The 18,468-nt window shown below is 35.3% G+C and overlaps 2 protein-coding genes and 1 long non-coding RNA gene across 4 annotated transcripts in view; all 3 read right to left on the bottom strand.

Annotated features, from left to right (window-relative positions):
* LOC123871914 overlaps nucleotides 1–18,468 on the bottom strand; it is a 575,184-nt gene that overhangs the window by 462,458 nt on the left and 94,258 nt on the right. The window lies entirely within an intron of this gene.
* Nucleotides 6,071–7,707, bottom strand: LOC123871895 (protein FAM234A). The gene has a single exon (XM_045915938.1). It carries the CDS (start codon nucleotides 7,545–7,547, stop codon nucleotides 6,219–6,221), a length of 1,329 nt encoding a protein of 442 aa, XP_045771894.1. The 5' UTR covers nucleotides 7,548–7,707; the 3' UTR covers nucleotides 6,071–6,218.
* LOC123871904 (suppressor of cytokine signaling 2-like) overlaps nucleotides 8,598–18,468 on the bottom strand; it is an 82,334-nt gene continuing 72,463 nt past the window's right edge. For both annotated transcript variants that reach the window (XM_045915953.1, XM_045915952.1), the window contains exons 2-4: nucleotides 16,572–16,867; nucleotides 15,510–15,655; nucleotides 8,598–12,158 (exon numbers count right to left, since the gene is read on the bottom strand). In XM_045915953.1, coding sequence (XP_045771909.1) covers nucleotides 11,831–12,158; nucleotides 15,510–15,655; nucleotides 16,572–16,867 — 770 coding nt within the window. In that variant the 3' untranslated portion in view covers nucleotides 8,598–11,830. The remainder of the gene's footprint in view (nucleotides 12,159–15,509; nucleotides 15,656–16,571; nucleotides 16,868–18,468) is intronic.

Below are 18,468 nucleotides of genomic sequence, written 5' to 3'. Positions count from 1 at the left end.
GAGACGTACTAGGCTTTTAGGAAGTTAGTAAACTTGTTGAATTTGTGATGAACAAAAGAGTATGAAACACTTATTTTTTTAAGGTAAGGTAGATTAAACAAATGAATACTTTGTTGTGTTTTTTACTCTTAGGCACACTTGCATATGGACAATTAAAAGTTATTATAAACTGATTAATAGGGCCTAAATTTTGAGAAAGGACCATATTTGCTCTGTGTGAACTGTTATGTCAAAAGTAGGTACGTTTTATAGCGTACTAAATCGTACTTTTAACATGACAGAGCAAACTTTTAGCATGTAAAGTAAATCTAGCGAGTTCCTTCTCAAAATTTATGCATTAAATTTTATAATGCTTAGGTGTTTAAAAAGTCCATGTGCAAGGTACTTGGTGCTATTTGCAGTATGTTTTGTTATTAGCAGCTGATTCGAAAATATAAATAGTTCTTTCGATTATGTGAACTCTGTAAGGTTAAGTAATTATTGAGAGCTAGAAACTCTAATACGATGGACGATTCATTCGAAAATCGAGTTATTCGATTGTTTTCGATTATTCAATTGTTATTCGCGCCTAGCGGTGCAATTTGAGTTTAAATAGCAAACGAATTGAACTATCTGTTCCCGATTTTTATTCGATTATTTTTTGTGAAGACAAATAAATCGACTGTCGATTGTTCAATTCGTTCGTTTATTTTACAACAAACCCTCATCGCTAGTGTGAACGCGCGCTAAGCAATTTGCATTTTTTATAATCTGTTCAGGAGTAAAAGTTAGTTTAAAGAGTTGTATGCAATAAAAAAGATTATATTTTTCATTAAGTATAGTTTTATTTTCCCATTAAAGTTATAAATGGATACAGTTTAGGAGAATACATTAGAATTAAAATATTTAAAAAAAAACTGAACACTCAGCCCCTCATAAGGCACATCTAAACTTAGTGGATTCATAAAAGCCTAAGTAATATATTTGCTAATAAATTAAGTAATACATTCAATTTAAAAAAAATAGATTCCTACATTTAAATAAATAATATAATTATAATCTCATTGGAATTAACAGTTAGTTTGAATAAAAAATTCTATAATTTTCAAAAGGTACATTTAAATTTGTATTTTTTTTTTTATTAACATGTCCGTGTCGACATGGTTTCTTCGCTTTACAATAAAATCAATAACAGTCAAATAAATAGTTGCGTACGGTGTGTACATGTCGCAGGCATATTGTCAAAGCCGTAATATTACTATCTCACTAGTGATATTCTAATAAAACGGTAGATTGTCAATCGATTTCATTTCTTAGAATTTAACGGTCTGATTTTAGTGTCTTTATAATGTCACCGGGACATTACAGTGATATTGTAAGGCAACGATATTTTGACAACTTCACTGGTCGTTAGATTATGAGGCCGCCTCTGATTGGTCCGTTTCCGATGTGGAAAACGATGGTTAAAAACGAAGTGACCAATCAAAACGCCTGACGTCTCCCACTGCTAACTTCACTCATAATATACTTACATTTTTTATAATGTCACTATAATGATCCCGTGACATTACATTGTCACTAAAACCATGCCGATAAATTGTACGAAATGTAGTCGATTGACAATCTACCGTTTAATTATAATATCACTAGTGAGATTGAAATATCACGGCTTTGACAATATACCTGCGACAAACACATTACTGTGTAACGTAATCTGCAGCAATAATCGACCAATCGGAATACGATTCGAACGTCAACAAACCACATTGGACTGAAGTGTGTGTTCCAGTGGCGAAAGGTCCATGTAACCCGATTCCCATCGGCTTCCCTTTAAGAATTGGCATATAATGTACGCACTTACTACTTAGTGACAAATGTAGGGCAAAAGTTCGATTATCATGCAGGCTACCAAAGTAAATGATACTACCGTACTGTGTACGTTTATTTGACGCCTAAAAATTTATAACAGTGTCAGGGAAAATTATCATCAATAGAAAAAAGCTTCGATAACCCGTAAACATACCGGCTTGCTGCTTAGCATTCCATCTCTTTCATTTCCCTAGGAAGCGAACAAAGTCTATCTCGCTCTGCGGTGGCCAATATGGAACCACCAATTAAATGTGGCCCCGGAACGAATACGAATTCGCTTCTCTAACAGGTCAGATAAATATGGTTCATAAGCCGATGCAAACCGGCTTATCGTACCTTAAAATTAAATATTTTATTTACACTGCTATTTTAACAGGTACCTGCTACATACTACTTTTCTGTTTTTAAGGGTGATTTAATACAATCGTTTACCTACGTGAAACATACATGCGTGCTTGAATTTAAAGTTTAGTGATTGTTTGATTTTGATAATATAACAAATTGAAGTTAGCGATTTTTAATAACTAATAAGTGTAAGTTAACGGTAATTTAGTTTCAGTTTGTTTAGTGTATGTGTTAAACTAAAGACTAAAATTGTTATAGTTTTCAATTCCATATGGGTTAAGGGTGTATTTAATAAAGCAAGCAAGGATGTATATCACAGCTATATTAAAAGATTTTTACTAACCGAGGTTTCAAAATATCAGTGCTTTTTATATTATTAATGGTAAAATTGGGTCTTTAATCACCATAGAAACATCAGTGACGGCGGTGCTGATATTCTGTTAGGTTAGAACTTTTTTTGTTCCGGCTTCCCTTTTTCAGATCTGCACCCTTCGCCACTGGTGTGTTCATATATTTATGAATTATGACTGATCTCTTGAGTTCCTTTGTGTCATGAGTGACAATACTTACACGATAATGTGTTTGCACCTTCACTATACAGTATTATACCCATGTTAAAACAATGATTAACTACTTTTCGAGATTCAATTTTTGATGATAAAATATATCTTAGATTATATTCATGATATCAACATTGAACACATAGATGAAACAATCTAGTACTAGCATTATTTAACAGACAAGTTATAAGGTTTTAAAAATGTTTTACGTACATACATTGATTAAATAGTCAATACAATATAGTTAACATACACTTAACATGAATGATATTGTAGGATATGGGTACAAAATAGCTTATGTACACTTATTGTGCATTTTAATGTTTTGTATAGACAAATATATGATGACTAGACATGTATATTAATAAGTATTATAGAAAATATATAAGTAGTAGGTACACCCAGTCTAGCTATAGAAGATTTTAGAACTAATCTTGTGAATAGCATGCAATACATGTTGTTCCATTGTTAGCTAAGGATCAGCACAAACAGATAGAATGGTCTCTTTTGATAACTACCTAAACTCAGCTATATGTAGTTCCACCATACAATTTTAACTTTAAAACAAAACACGGACGGAACTAAAAGCGGAAATTACATTACGAAATTACTTTTATGCATGTTGAGATTGAATACGCACGAAATAAGTCGTTTACACATGAAATTGCTTATGAAACTAATTTCATCCCACTAAATTCGTAATGTAAACTCAACTTTAGGCACGCTTAGGCTAGCCGCGCACCGCCGCGCTGCGTTTATCCCAAGTACTTAAATAAAGCTTACTTTCAAATTGTTATCAAGAAAAACGCCAGACTCGGTCGGTGTACATTGCACCCTGAGTTGGCACCTAACAACATCAAACATGTGAACAATTGGCAGATCGTCATATGTGACGAATCTCGGGTTTTGTTGAATTTACGTACGCACAGCAAAATCCATACTAATATTATAAATGCGAAAGTGTGTCTGTCTGTCTGTCTGCTACGTTTTCACGGCTCAACCGCTGAACCGATTTTAATTAAATTTGGTACAGAGTTAGCTTACATCCCGGGGACGGACATAGGCTACTTTTTATCCCGGAAAATCAAAGAGTACCCACGGGATTCCTAAAAACCCATCCGCTCAACCGATTTGTATGAAATTTGGTACCGAGGTAGCTTGCGTCCATGTTATTGATATAGACAACTTTTTATCCCGGAAAACCAAACAGTTCCCACGGGATCTTCAAAAACCTAAATCCACGCGGACGAAGTCGCGGGCATCCTCTAGTATCAGATAAATTCTTTGACCGATTTCAAGATTTGTTGAAGTGTCCAATAAGTTTCTCTCTAACAGATTATATTGACAATACAAACAGATACATTAACAGAAAACTAGAGTTTCCAAAAAGTTTTTGTGTAAATGTTTTGTTAGTGCAAACTCATGGTAAGTGGTCATTGACATTTCTACAGCTAGACAGGGACTACTAATACAGTAGAATCTCACTGATCTGGCACTATTAAAAACCAGATGATGCTGGATTATTGGAATGTTCAGATTACAGGATTGTATAGAAAAATAAAGCATTTCATAAAGGGAATACAATGTATTTGTGCTTATGATCTACACGTTTTTTATGACTGTTATCTCATAGTTAACATTAACCTAATTGAGTTTTGTTTCTGTGGACCTTATGGTCCTTAGGTAAGGTGGAGGATTATTGCACATGACCAGTCTATGAGATTCTACTGTACTGATAAATGATAAGCTACATACAGCGAGCTTAGCAACATTTTGGCTTAAATTTACTTTTATGAAGATAATGAATGAAAAGTCTATGATTCAATTATAAATATAAATCTCTTACAACTAAACTCGCATCATTAGTCTGAGTTTGCCAGACCAGTTTCAATTGTGATAATGCAAATGGATAGATGCTGCCCTCAGTGTGGAAATCGCTTTTTAATACGGTCATCATCTTTGGGACTAAACTTGCAACGAATAGTATATTCGGCAGTATACCGAATACCGAATATTCGGCGAGGCCCCTGACCGAATAGCCGAATATTAGGCAAAAGTATTCGGCCGGATTTTAGCGCCAAAAACTTGTACAGACGTGATTGTTTCGCGCTCCTTTGTTTTGTTCTAATGTACTCATCGCTCTGAAGTTGGGATGGTCTACGAGAAAAAAAGAAGTAAACTACTTCCTAAAAATGCAGAAAAGTTAGTCTTTCTGCACCATAACCTTCCCCTTCTAAATTTTGATTATGAAAATAATTCAAATGCATAGAAAAAAACTTGTTTAATACAGAAAATGATTAAATTATGTACCTGTTTTATGTACCAATGACTACTTAATAAATGATTATAAAAGAAATGAGAACCTTACCCTTCTAAATTTTGATTACCACAATAATTCAAATACATAGAATCCTCCATTTTTCCAATTCAGAAGATGATTATGTACCTGTGTTATGCACCAATGACTACTTAAATGAATATAACAGAAATGAAAATATGAATATATACGTAATCAATCGATTTTAATTTTTCATTTTACCAATTATTTTTCTACAACAAAATATATTATTTAAGTATTCGGTATTCGGCCGAATAATATGTAGATATTCGGTATTCGGCCGAATATAATAAAAGCAGCCGAATAGGCCGAATACCGAATAGTAACCGAATATTTGTTGCAAGTCTATTTGGGACACAATTAGTTCCACATGCCTGGACTACAGTGACGGTGCCAGCATTCTAGATCTGCAGGAACCTTAGCGAGATGATCTGGAGCCACCCCGGCTCACAGTCTCCTTTGAGCTGTGTTATAAGCAGAGACCCTTTGAAAAAGAATCCCAGACAGGTTCTAATCTGGTCGATGATACTCTGACTAATTACATAAGTTCAGCCATAAGAGCTGTATAATTTTTAATGGATATCACTCATGATATTTTAAACTAAAATTTAATTATCAGTGATAAATAACTTTGGCAATTCCGATTCAAGTCTAATAACTCTCACAATTGAGGTCAAATGCCAGTTGTCATAAGGATTTGACTTCTTTGGTGTAACAGGTTCTGGTGGAAGAAAGGTACTGTAATAGGATATCAGTTCATGAGACTGGTCTCCATCCAAGTCAGCAATCATCAAAGACCGTTCCTGATAGTTCAAGTCCGGCTGACATGTCGGCAAAGGTGCTAAAGATTCAGCCGTACCTCTCACACATATCTGAACGATATCTGTTTGGCTTACATTAACATGGACATATGTTTGTATGTTATCAAATGAGACCAGAACAATCCTCTCCGATATATCATGAGCAGTAAAATTTGGGTACTTGATGAAGGATGAAATAGAAGCAATATTTATTGTCGGTTGATAGTAAAAGATGTCATCCATATTCTTAGGACTCTGATTCTGTATATTGTATCTCACTTCGTCAATCTTCAGTGCACCCTTGGCCAGGTGTGCACTGTTCCACTGTCATAATTTTAGAACGAAGCCCCGAATAGAATTGGCAAAGGAAAATGAGCTAGGCCTCATAGCATACACATAGTCCGCTGTGTACTCCCAACTAACATTAGTCGTACCATTTCTCTCAAGTAATAATTTCAAATTAACTCTGCATGAGTTTGGACATTCTCCAAAGTTCTCCACGATAAGCTTTCCTGGACCGTTTGTGAATATTTCCCTTGTGTTTCCTATATTCTTCTTCAAACTCAAATTCATTCTCTTCGATACTGTGGACACAGGAGCAGAGTGGTTCACAGATGGATCTAACTTCAACAGCATCCTATAGAGATCATTTTTGGATATTTGCCGCACAGCTTCCGAAGTGCCATTCTTACAAAGATATGGTATGTCTTCGGATTCTGTTGTTAACAGTTTGACCGAGCTGCAGTCTAACGTCATGGGGTCACCAATGATATTCCCTGTAGCTCCTGATATGATAAGCAATGAGTTGTGATTAGTATTCGGGTACACAGTTGCCACAGTGAGGAGATCGTTCACTTTATCTTTATCCATGTCTTTCATTACTATGGGAAAGTCTATAGAAGCAATGTTACTGAATATCTTCCCTTGTTTATGAATGTACCAATAATATGTACCAGATAATGGATTCAGAGCAGCTAACAAGCCTTCTGAACCTGATACTATGCAATCTTTCTGCTTGTCTCTATTCACATCAATGAGGTGACAATTTATTTCTGTTGGAATCCTGGTCTCTCTCGTGTACCACCCGACTTTACCAGTATTTCCCACAATCAAGAGAACTCCATTGACATTATCATTGTTATTTTTGTCCTCTTTCATGTGATTTCCGCGATATATGAATATAAGATTCTTTGTATTGGGTATCGCACCGTCAACGATTTGAACAGCTCCGGACAGTTCGATTTCATTGTAAGGGACTTCCCAGTTAGTGGTTTTGTCTTGCCAGTCGTTATTGCCGGCACAACCGACGTCCGGGCAAGGAATGCCGCAGAGGAACAAGGCTACAGTAAAAACACACACAAATATTGACGTTACGAAGGCGCAACGTCGCGGAAAAGACATCTTTGTCGACACGTCGGACAAAAAACTTACGTTGTCCATCGTGCTTTCCACGGTTTTATCGTTGTTGAACTCATCCATGTCACTCATGCTGTAATTCTTCGACGACTGCAGCCCGCTATTATAATCCAAATTGTTACAACTGTCCGAACCCTTGATGTGAAGAGCATTTTCTAGCTTGTGATCATCTTCGGATTCAGAATCTGTTAGTATTTGCTTAAGGGGTGCATAATTACCGCCGTTACCATTTGCTGACATGACTTGGGCTATGTTATTTTATTTCACACATTACTTACATTTCTTTTTAATTCATTTTTAAGATCAAAATAAAACCACAATTCACCTCACAATAAATAAAAAATCAATATCACCAATATTCCTCACCATAGATAATAGTAATACACTTTTTAACCATTTAGGTACCAAAGATTCAAAACTTACAGTGCGACAAGACAAGGATCTTTTGGCACTTGAATGACATTGACAGGAGGGCGTTGTTGTAGAACAAAGGCTGCCAGCAATTAAAATCTCCTCAATTTTAGAGAATAATCTAATAAATAAAATAAGAAAATGTCAATGCTGAAGTTCGAGTAAATTTTATCTAATTTGAACTGAATGAGAAATTGGGAAAGCCGTCCCTGTTTCCACATAGGTAAAAAATAATAAAAACCATTGATATGCCATAGACTTAAAGCCTATCATCTTTACCTACTAAAATACTTTACTTACCTCGTGATTAACATAGCTATATGATGCATACACATTATGCTGCATTTAATAAGTGGATATATCGTGAAGTAATGTGTACTGAATGGCTCTAATATTTAAAAACGAAACTGCAATTCAGATTTTTTTACTAAGCAACACCACATACAAGGTGAAGCGTGACACTTCACAAGATGGCGGCGTTAGTTCTGCCAGAATCCTAGTCTATGAGTTCCGACACTTCCGCCATCCGCCTAAAGGCCGGCGTACATATGGCGGAGCGCAGCGCAGAGCATGCCGGCGAAGTTCTCTACTCGCGTGACACAGTACGCGAATTTCTACTAGAGAATGCGCGCGGATGCATAATTGATTTTAGATATTATTTCAATGAGGACAATGTCGATAATACTTTGTGAAAAAAGCTCTGCGCTGCGCTCAGCCATATGTGCGCCGGCCCTAATTCCCCTATGAGCTATGACGGTACGGACGGTATGTAGCCTAATATATCCCGATTCCCGAATAATCCCGTCCACCTACCCACTGCTACTTGATTTATTATTAAGGTATCTACATAGGATTGAATGAAATCAATAAAACAACAAATTAGATCGAAATTGTATATTTTTTTATATAAATTACTTGCAGTTCTTTTCATACATTAGTCTACGAACAAACTTTCTCTATTATGTCACTAGTTATTAACATTTTTATAAAGGTGTAAGGTCTATAAAGAAATAAAACAAATGCATAAATTTGAGGCTGAAAATTTCTAAAATCTGGCTAAACTTGGTCAAATGATTGGTCAAGTTTTAAGTATTTTTCTCAAACAAAAAGTATTGTGAATCTTAAAATAATTCTAATTGAGATTATTCAAGGTACATTATTAATTCTATATTAGTGAAAATCACTAGCCAAACCCTTAGACTACACTAGACATAGACAACCATTAAATGGTATACAATAATACAACTTGCTAAATTAAGGTTTCTCGCTACACTAAATTACAATTAGAAATAAATAGGTATTAAACGAAAACGAACTATATACATACTCAGCCTCAAAAGTACCTACTTCCGTTTAATTATGGTGCGTCCACACTATATTACACATGGTATTATAACATGTTATATAACCTGGACGCACCTAAAAACAGTATACTGTATTGTTAGGGGTCATACACACCTAATCTACCTTCCAATCTGAACTAAGACTGGAATCTGGTTCAAGCAAATTGGACGGTAAACTGCGACATGTATAGTACCCCGTATATTGATGGCACATTTTGACATTACAACCATATTTTGATTCTACAGCCAAAATAAAGATTTTAATTGATCCACTATATAAGAAAAGCGTTCTCCTACCAATTCGGTCGTACACAAATCTTTATAATTATCCTTTTCAGCAAGCAATACTTATTATGAAAGAATTGATTTACACGTAAAAATAATTGCAGATGCAATCCATGATAATATTATAAATACGCAAGTGTGTATGTCTGTCTTTTCACGGACAAACAGTTCAACCGATTTAGATGAAATTTGGTACTATCCCAGAAACTCAAAGTTCCCACGAGATTTTTATAGTACCTAAATCCACGCCGACGAAGTCGCAGATACATATTATCTAGTTCTAAATAAACATGACTGATTAATAAAGGATTTACTCAATTCAATCCGTATTTTGAAAGCCAAGTCACTATTGTATATTGAATAATAATAATTTATGTACAACCAAATTGGCACCATCTTGCTAGGCTTTTTAAATTTCACTAGGACTATAGTAATAGTCCTAGTGAAATTTAAAACACCTACTACTGAACCTACTACTACTTTTTCTACTGAAAAACACTTGTTTTTAATAATAATTTATTGTATGCTTCATGTTCAATAGGGCTTTAACAACCAAATGCGATTGAACACTTAAAGTATGGTATGATTTAGAATTTTGAATAGAAATTTAGAACTATCAAAGAAAAGTTAATTGTCAGGTCAAAAATATTTTATAACGATCTATCTAAAAACTAATTAAGAATAATTGTTTCAATAAGTTACCATTAAAAACTGACATTTATTCGTTCCGTTTTCTATTGTAGTAATATTAGTATTCTTTAGATAGGAACAAAATAAAAATATATTGTGTAAGTAAGTTAAGCCTATTTATTTATATTAGTTGAGAAATAAATAAAATATAACTCTATACAAAAAATAGTGTGATGATTTTCTTAAATTAATAATGGACAAGATTAAGGCATCTATGAAACAAGCAGGGCCCCGATTCTCTGACATGAAATTCGTAATGCGCGCTTTACACTGTGTTAAGTCAAATTGGAAACCTATTCATACAATAACTGTCAAATTTGACATCACCAAATGCAGTTAGAAGTAAATTAGAATCTTTGTATATCAAAGCGAATAGAGGCCCTGTTTAATCATAATAAACAGATTATTTCTCTCATAAATAAAAATATTACACATCAGAATTAATCTACTCTTGGAGTATATGGAAACTGAACCATTAATATGTAAGTGTGATCTTTCATCCTACACAGAGTAGCATGTTATATAACACATGTTACAACTGAATTATAATATACATAACATAAATATGTTTTACTGTTTTAAAAGAGTGTACACAAGTTACATATTATTATATAATATTCTTTACGTTTTATGCAAAAAAGTTTAAATTTATTTTAATGAAGACGATATGAATATTTTTATGTGATTCTGGTGGTTACATTATATACTTTAAGGAATTCAGTCTTGCATTAGCTTTCTAATACATCCTTTCTCTATATATACAGACAGTGCAGTTACACTAAACCAAACAAAAAAAAAACATTTTACTAAATACCATATAGTTGAGTCCCATATTCAATACTTATAAATAATACATAGGTTATAATTTAACTATTACAAAGTAAATGATTGTTAGTAATTTATCATAAAGGAGCCTGCCCTTTGTATACCTAGCATCCGGTACTAGTTTAGCATTCACTTATTTAAAGTACATTATATATTTGTACACTTACACATAAGGGTGCCTTCACACATATTCGGGTATGCTGAGACAATGCAACTCATAAATGATTTTTTGACTGGCTTTAGGTTCTAGCTTTTTTGAGTCTATCAGTTGACTAATGGTATGTGCGTATGCCATATTAACTAGCATGCCAACTCAAAAGGAGTATGGTCATTTAATACAGGTACTATTAATCGGTTTCTCTGCAAACGTATATTATAGAGGGGTGTTTAATCGCTTGGTACCTTTGCCGTTAAAGTGGTAACTGGCTGCGACCAAGCGTTACTTTAGACCAGATTTGTGAAATACAGCGGCGCGAAAATGTGTGAACGCACCCCAAGGTGTGTAGATACCATGCCCAGCCTTAACATTTTTGTATTTGCGGATGCAATTCTTAGTCCATACATTGGTTACATAGAAGGCTAAATATTTTATCTAATACCCTAATATCTTCACTATGCGTCTTTACGCCTATATTACACGGAGACAGTGAGGCAGAAAAATTGAAAAACCAGTACAGAAAAATAGGTAGTGTCAATTCTAGTGTACATATTTAACATGGTCAGTGTCAATTTGGAATTAAGTACCTACTAAAATGAACGAAATAAGAAATTTGGATTTTGATGTTTCAGGCTTATAGTTCATGAATTTGTATGGATGGCCAAAGAACGAGATCAGTTTTCACTCTGGTGTCTGCAACTATTAGAAGATATTTTAAAAGAATGCTGCTGCCATGCCTCACTAGCACGCCTATGCTATAGGTTCTAAGACACAATTGGGCTACATTAGCAACTAAAACACAGATCCTTATGTTAGATCGAGTACGGGTACTCCCCGAGATAGTCTATAAGCGTTGAGGGTAAAGGCAGTAACCTGTGTTTTGGAGCACACCACAGTTTGGGCGTTAGAGGGTTCGAGTCCAAAGCTTTATGGACTGCCAGTCTTGCTGTATGGAGGAGGCTAGGCGGAGATTTCCTTAGTGGGGTCTTGAGGAGCACGGGGGAGTGTGGGCAGCCCTCGCGGTCGACCCACACAGTACCGGCCGGGCCCCGCTCACCCACCCTCGTGTAATGTTGTACCAGCTCTACGACGCATCGGAATCGCGGCATATACCTTGCGAGGGGACGGTCACAGTCTAACCTGTAAAGATAGAAAAAGAAATGTTACATTTGGTCTATAAAAATATTTAACTTATTGAATACTGAGTTTGTTGTGGGTTCTTCTCAGACCTGGGCGCGTTTGGAACCCTAGCAGCGTTAGTTTTACATCAAGTTTTCCGATAAATGCTTTTGCAGAATTAAATAAAACAAAGCATTAGTCGCTGAAGTCCCTCGCAAGTAGACATGTGATTTTAATAACAACTAATTACTGCTGGGTAGGGTTTCCAAGAATTAGTTGTTTATGGAATAAAGTTACGTATTATATTGAGTAATGCGATGTACTTTATATGCACTTAAAATGAAAAGCAATGGAGGTGTGTCACTGTTCTTCCTAGTACTGCGGTTTTTGTGCTCTGGATTTTTTTAAACTGGCCAAGTGTGAGTCAGTCGCACATGGCACCATATCCCTTTTGTTTGTACACGAATGCTAAATCGCTTGGCGACACGGCTATGCCCGAAGAGTGACAACTAGCCCCGGCCGAAGCCTCCCACCAGACCAGACCAGAGATTTAAAAATTACTAGGCCCGCGATTTCGTACGCGTGGATTTAGGTCTTTCGAAATCCCGTGGGAACTCTTTAATTTTCCGGGATAAAAAGTAGCGGATATTATCTATCTCAATTTCGAATTTTAGCCAAATCCGTTTAGTGGTTTTTGCGCGAAGGAGTAACAAACATACACACACACATACACACAAACTTTCGCCTTTACAATATTAGTGTGAAGTGTGATAGTGTGATGAAATTCCAAACTCCTGCCGGGAATTGTACCCGGGACTAATAAGACCACAGCTTTTGCCACTGAGCAAGTGAGTTTGTCATTATTACACCTAATATTTTACGCAGTACAGTAAAACCACATCGTTTCAAGTTACTTCTGATATTACGTTTAAAATCAACGATTTTATATAAAATTGTGGTTTGAAGGGAACTGATTTCGCGTATAAACCGATATTTTAACCCGTTTACGGCAATTTGCCATCGTGGTGAACTATGATATTTCTCATTCTGAGAGGAGACCTGTCCTTAGTAGTGGGCCGGATATGGTTGAAATGATGATCGTGATGGCGGCGTTAGTGTCAAATAATAAGAACGATCTTAAACCTGTGCAGTGGGTGATTTATTGATCTATTTAAAGGTACGGCGACAGTGGGATTATTTGCCCTTTTGGTTTGCCAGTCAACCTTTAGAGCGTTGCAGAGTAGTACAGCAACCATGGGCACCCATAATAATAAAGGTTATTTTTTGCTCCCTAAACTCACGGCCGTATTCACAATCATTACTATGAGGGCTCACAGTACGCTCGAACGCATAGTGTAGGTCCACCAATCAGATTAAATAAACGTGATACAGTAATCTGATTGGTGGAACCTACACTGTGCGTTGAAGTGCACTATGAGATCTCATAGTAACGTTTGTGAATATGGGTGTAAGAGTTATCACGAGATTTTTAAGTCTTCATCCACACCAAAGAACTCGTGAGCAAGATGATATTAACGCGAGCATATTTAGTACAGAGATACCAAATTGCAAAACAGCCGGTCAAGTGGGAGTGGGATTCGCACACGAAGGGGAATTATTTTTTTAATTTTCATGGCCGCCATTTTGAGATTTTTATTATTTGTTGTTATAGCCGCAATAGAAATTATGCACATTTTGTGAAACATTTCAACTCTCTACCTATTACGGTTCATAAGATATAGCCCGCTGACAGACGGATGGACGGACATCGGAGGTTTAGTTTTGTTAAAAAAACATTGTGTATATCCTCTTAGAATTAAAGTGGTAGCGAATATAAATTGGAAGGCGCTAAGATTGTTTATCATTAGCCGTATTATTACTGATAAGATAGAAGAACAGAAATATAACTGATTAGATAAGCGAGAAAGGATGTAAAACTGATATAAAAAACCTAAGATTTACAGTTCATAGAAAAGGTAATCAAGTGTCCTAAGAACATATGTTCTTAGGACACTTCTTAGGATAGAAAAATATGTTCCTACAGTCCAATATCTATAGTATCCATACTAATATTATAAATACGAAAGTGTGTCTGTCTGTTTGTCTGTCTGTCTGCTACGTTTTCACGGCCCAATCGCTGAACTGATTTTAATGACATTTGGTATAGACTTGGGATACATCCCAGGGAAGGACATAGGCTACTTTTTATCCCGGAAAATCAAAGAGTTCTTATGGGATTCAAAAAACCGAAATCCACGCGGGCGAAGCCGCGGGCATCCTCTAGTTTTTAATATAACTCAAATGTCATATTAAAATGTTTTTATAAGCATTCTAAGAAATTAATATATGAAACATTATTTTTCTAGAACATAATATAAAATGAATAATGATGTATGTATTTACATTTTTTCATTTTCTGAAAATTTTAAACCACTGAAACTATGCAAATTATTTTGATAATAAGTAGGCAAGAATTATAACTTGACAAACTGCTTTCAGATTCCAATAATAAGGCCCTTGAATATTCAAACAGTTACCGGGAAATGGAGGGCTAAATGTAAGAAAATTTACATTTTTAAATAATTCAATAGTATTGATTAGATTATTACCAGTTATTACCTACTATCACTACAAAATCAGCATTTTCATAGAACTCAGCTGACTAATAATGCTTTCTTGGAACTTGTACTGAATGAGTAAAATAACTAATTTATTAATGAAGTATTATTATCATAAGTACATATTATATTACTAGATGATTCCCCACTTCACCCGTGTGGATTTAGGTTTATTAAAAAACCTTTGGGAACTCTTTGCTTTCCGGGATAAAAGTTGCCTATATCAATTTTCCGGATGCAAGCTACCTCTGTACCAAAGTTCTCGGTTAAACGGATGGGCCTTTAAGAATCCCATGGGAACTCTTTGATTTTCTGGGATAAAAGTAACACATGCCCTTCCCCGGGATATAAGCTGACTCTGTACCAAATTTCATCAAAATTGGTTTAACTGTTGGGTCATGGAAAGGTAACAGACAGACACACTTTCGCACTTATAAAAATGATGGTGTGTCCTAAAATGGGTCCCGTTAACCTAGAAGATGACTATTCATTCTTGTTTTAAAGATAATATATAGTACTCGAGGATGCCCACGGCTTCGAACGCGTGGATTTCTGTTTTTTAAAATCCCATAGGAACTCTTTGATTTTTCAGGACAAAAAGTAGCCTATGTCCTTCCTTTCCCGTGTTGTATCCCAAGTCTGTACCAAATTTCATTAAAATGGGTTCAGCGGTTAGGCCGTGAAAACGTAGCAGACAAACAGACAGACACTTTCCCATTTATAATATTAAGTATGGATAGTTAGAAGTCCTTACCTAAAGAAGCCCTGTTCGTAGTGTAATCTGACAGACGTGGGGCCCTTCTCTGTCTGCACGGACAGTGAGAATATGAAGTTTCTGTCACCGGAGTCTCGTATCACAAAGGCTCCCACACTTGCATCTTTGAGTAAACTTCGAGCACCCTGAAAAGAGGACATACGGTTGTAAAGATTGTTAAAACATATGAAAATATTAACATAAAGCATACATCATATTGTAGATCCAATCTTTGAAGAGCAACCCCACCCAGTTTATTGCTGGTTCTTCTCAGTCAAGGTAAGGCATTGGTTCGGAAAGGCAATGTTTCGTACTGCCTTTCCTTTGCATGCATTTAACAATTCAAAAGTACTTGTAAAAGTTTAATTGAATAAAAAATATTTTGATTTTTTAGACAATAATATGCCATTGTGTTTATTTACTTATATTCTTTTGAGGGTGGGCCACAGTAACTTATAAGATCTATTGTAGCTCCCCATGTTCAATCAACTTGACTTTAGCGGTGAAGGAAAACATCCTGAGGAAACTTGCATGCCTGAGGTTTGCCATAATGTCCTCAAAGGTACACTGAAGTCTGCTAAGCCACACTTAGCTATTCTCATTCTGACGGGAGACTTGTGCTCAATAGTGAGCCGGCAATGGGGTGATGATGATGATGAACAGTATCTACAAACAAACATATACTTCTTAGCTATTATAATATGGTGCTAACAGACAAGCAACTTGTAGTGCACTAGTGCTAACTGTGTAACTAGTGCGTGGGACTTTAATTACTTGTATACATGGCATAATATTGTATATCAAATCTTTGTAAAGAGCAACCGCCGAGTTTCTTGCTGGTTCTTCTCGGTAGGAAAGGCATTCCGAACCAGTGGTGGATGCTCTTGACGATTCGAAAGTACTTGTAAAAGTCTAATATTCAATTAGAAAAATATTTTGAATTTTGAATTTTTGAACTAAGTTTTAAAATTATCTATTGGGAAAATTTAAGTTTGAGTAATAAACTCTTCTGCTTCCATTAACTAAACTCTACAATATTAAGAAAGTAATTAGCACACAAACCTGCCAATCCAAGTTCCCATAGTACCACCCTGATAGCCTCAACGCTCTGAGCGTATCCGCTAACCTCCTCAGCTCATCATTATAAGGTGATGGTATTAAAGGTGATGCAGGTGCAGCGTAGGGTGAATGAGGCAAGTATGTTGGCTGGAGGGTGAAGGGTGGTGTCGCGGGTGTCATAGACTGTGTATGTGCCTTCGCACAGGCCAGTGACACTCTGAGCTCATGCCTGCAGTTGGGACAGCAAGCGACTCCTGAAGACCAGCTGTTGAGGGGTGCGCCCACTTCCAAACACGCATCTGTAAAGATGGAAACATCATATTAGATTCAACGGTTCGGTAACCAGTTCTAGTAATGTGTATGTGAGAACTGTGCTAATCAGATTTTACCACATCTCTAAATATACTTAAGTGATACATAAAAGTAGTATGAAAAGAATAGCACCAAATAACACAGTTGAATTAATTGTGCACCTAACGTCAATGATGATTTCACAATGTGAGTGAGTGAGAAATGCATACGAGAGTGGGACAAATGCATTTCATAAGCCAAGTTGATTTGATTGTATTATACATTGTGGTTAATTCTGTTATGTACACAATCTCCAAATTGAAATGATGTCTAAGTTGAACCATGAGCAATCATTTTAAATGTTTCTTTTTAATTGGTAAAGTTCAGCATAACTGGGTCCACTACTGTTTTAGTTAGTCAAGAATAAGTAATTAGTAATAGGAAAAATTGTGTAATGCAACAGGAAAGGGGAAAATTAATTAAAGTACAACAACTAACTTCTCTCCCTAAAACTTAAACTACACTTGTCTTTACAAACATATTACACCTATTATTATATTCTTTGTTGTTCTATTCTAGATCTATAGGTAATCATATATCGATTTATCTCTCTATTATCTATGCCATAAAACATTTATATAGTAAAATTGTATTTATTTTAAAAGTTTTGGCCCTTAAAAAATCTGTTTTAGGGTGAATTTTGAAGCAAATTCCTGCCTAAGTGAACTATACATATAAGAAACTTGAAAATTGAAAAATTAACAACTTCATGTCACGCTGTATTTCACAATAATTTCAAATGTCTTTAGTTTGTGTAAAAAATGTTTTCTTTTGCCAAAAGTAGTCCTACTTAATTCCAAATGTCAATTAGCAATCATCACTTAACCAAAATCTTGAATCTCAAGCAAAATGCATTCACCTGGCCTCTCTTGTGGTGAGGTGCATTTAGAAGGAAAGGGTGGCATGAACAAATAACGTTTTCTGTCATCTGTGGAAACAGCACTATTTTAAGTTCCACCCGCCAATGAACTTCGATGAAGCAGGCTCTTAAGTAACATATTTTATTTAAAATACTGAGTAAAATTAAGTAAAAAATATGAAAAGAGGAATTAAGTAATGTGTAAATTATCAAAAAAATCCATTGGATGAAGAACTTCCTAACCTTTACTTACTTTAAAACTGTTCATCAATATCATCTATGGAAGAGAGTAGGAAAATGATTTGCCTCTCAGAACTATAATATACTGTCTAAATTACTTCTAAGAAATGTGATAAAAAACAATCTAAAACCAAAAATGATTGAAGATAATATATGTATGGACTCATCAATTAATCTAGGTAAGTTTTTGTAGGAACAATAACACATAAATAAATATGAATGGTTAATGAGCAGAATATTAATTAATCACCAGAATACCAGTAACAATTTATTATAACAAAACCTATCCCTGGTTCAACATACCTACATACCTAACCTAAGTGTTCACTGTTCAATAGTTAAAAACTTTTATTCTAAAACTTGAATAGGTAGACTGAATTGACTGAGTGAACTTAACATTGTTTCAGTGATATTACAAAGACATTAATTTCCTACAATAGGTACAGTTTA

The sequence above is a fragment of the Maniola jurtina genome, chromosome 14, assembly GCF_905333055.1.
Source record: "Maniola jurtina chromosome 14, ilManJurt1.1, whole genome shotgun sequence".
Taxonomy (NCBI): domain Eukaryota; kingdom Metazoa; phylum Arthropoda; class Insecta; order Lepidoptera; family Nymphalidae; genus Maniola; species Maniola jurtina.
This window is presented reverse-complemented; position numbering and strand designations above follow the sequence as displayed.

Excerpts from the sequence above, each read along its gene's own strand:
- LOC123871895 (XM_045915938.1), bottom strand. The coding sequence starts at position 7,547 with ATGTCAGCAAATGGTAACGGCGGTAATTATGCACCCCTTAAGCAAATA.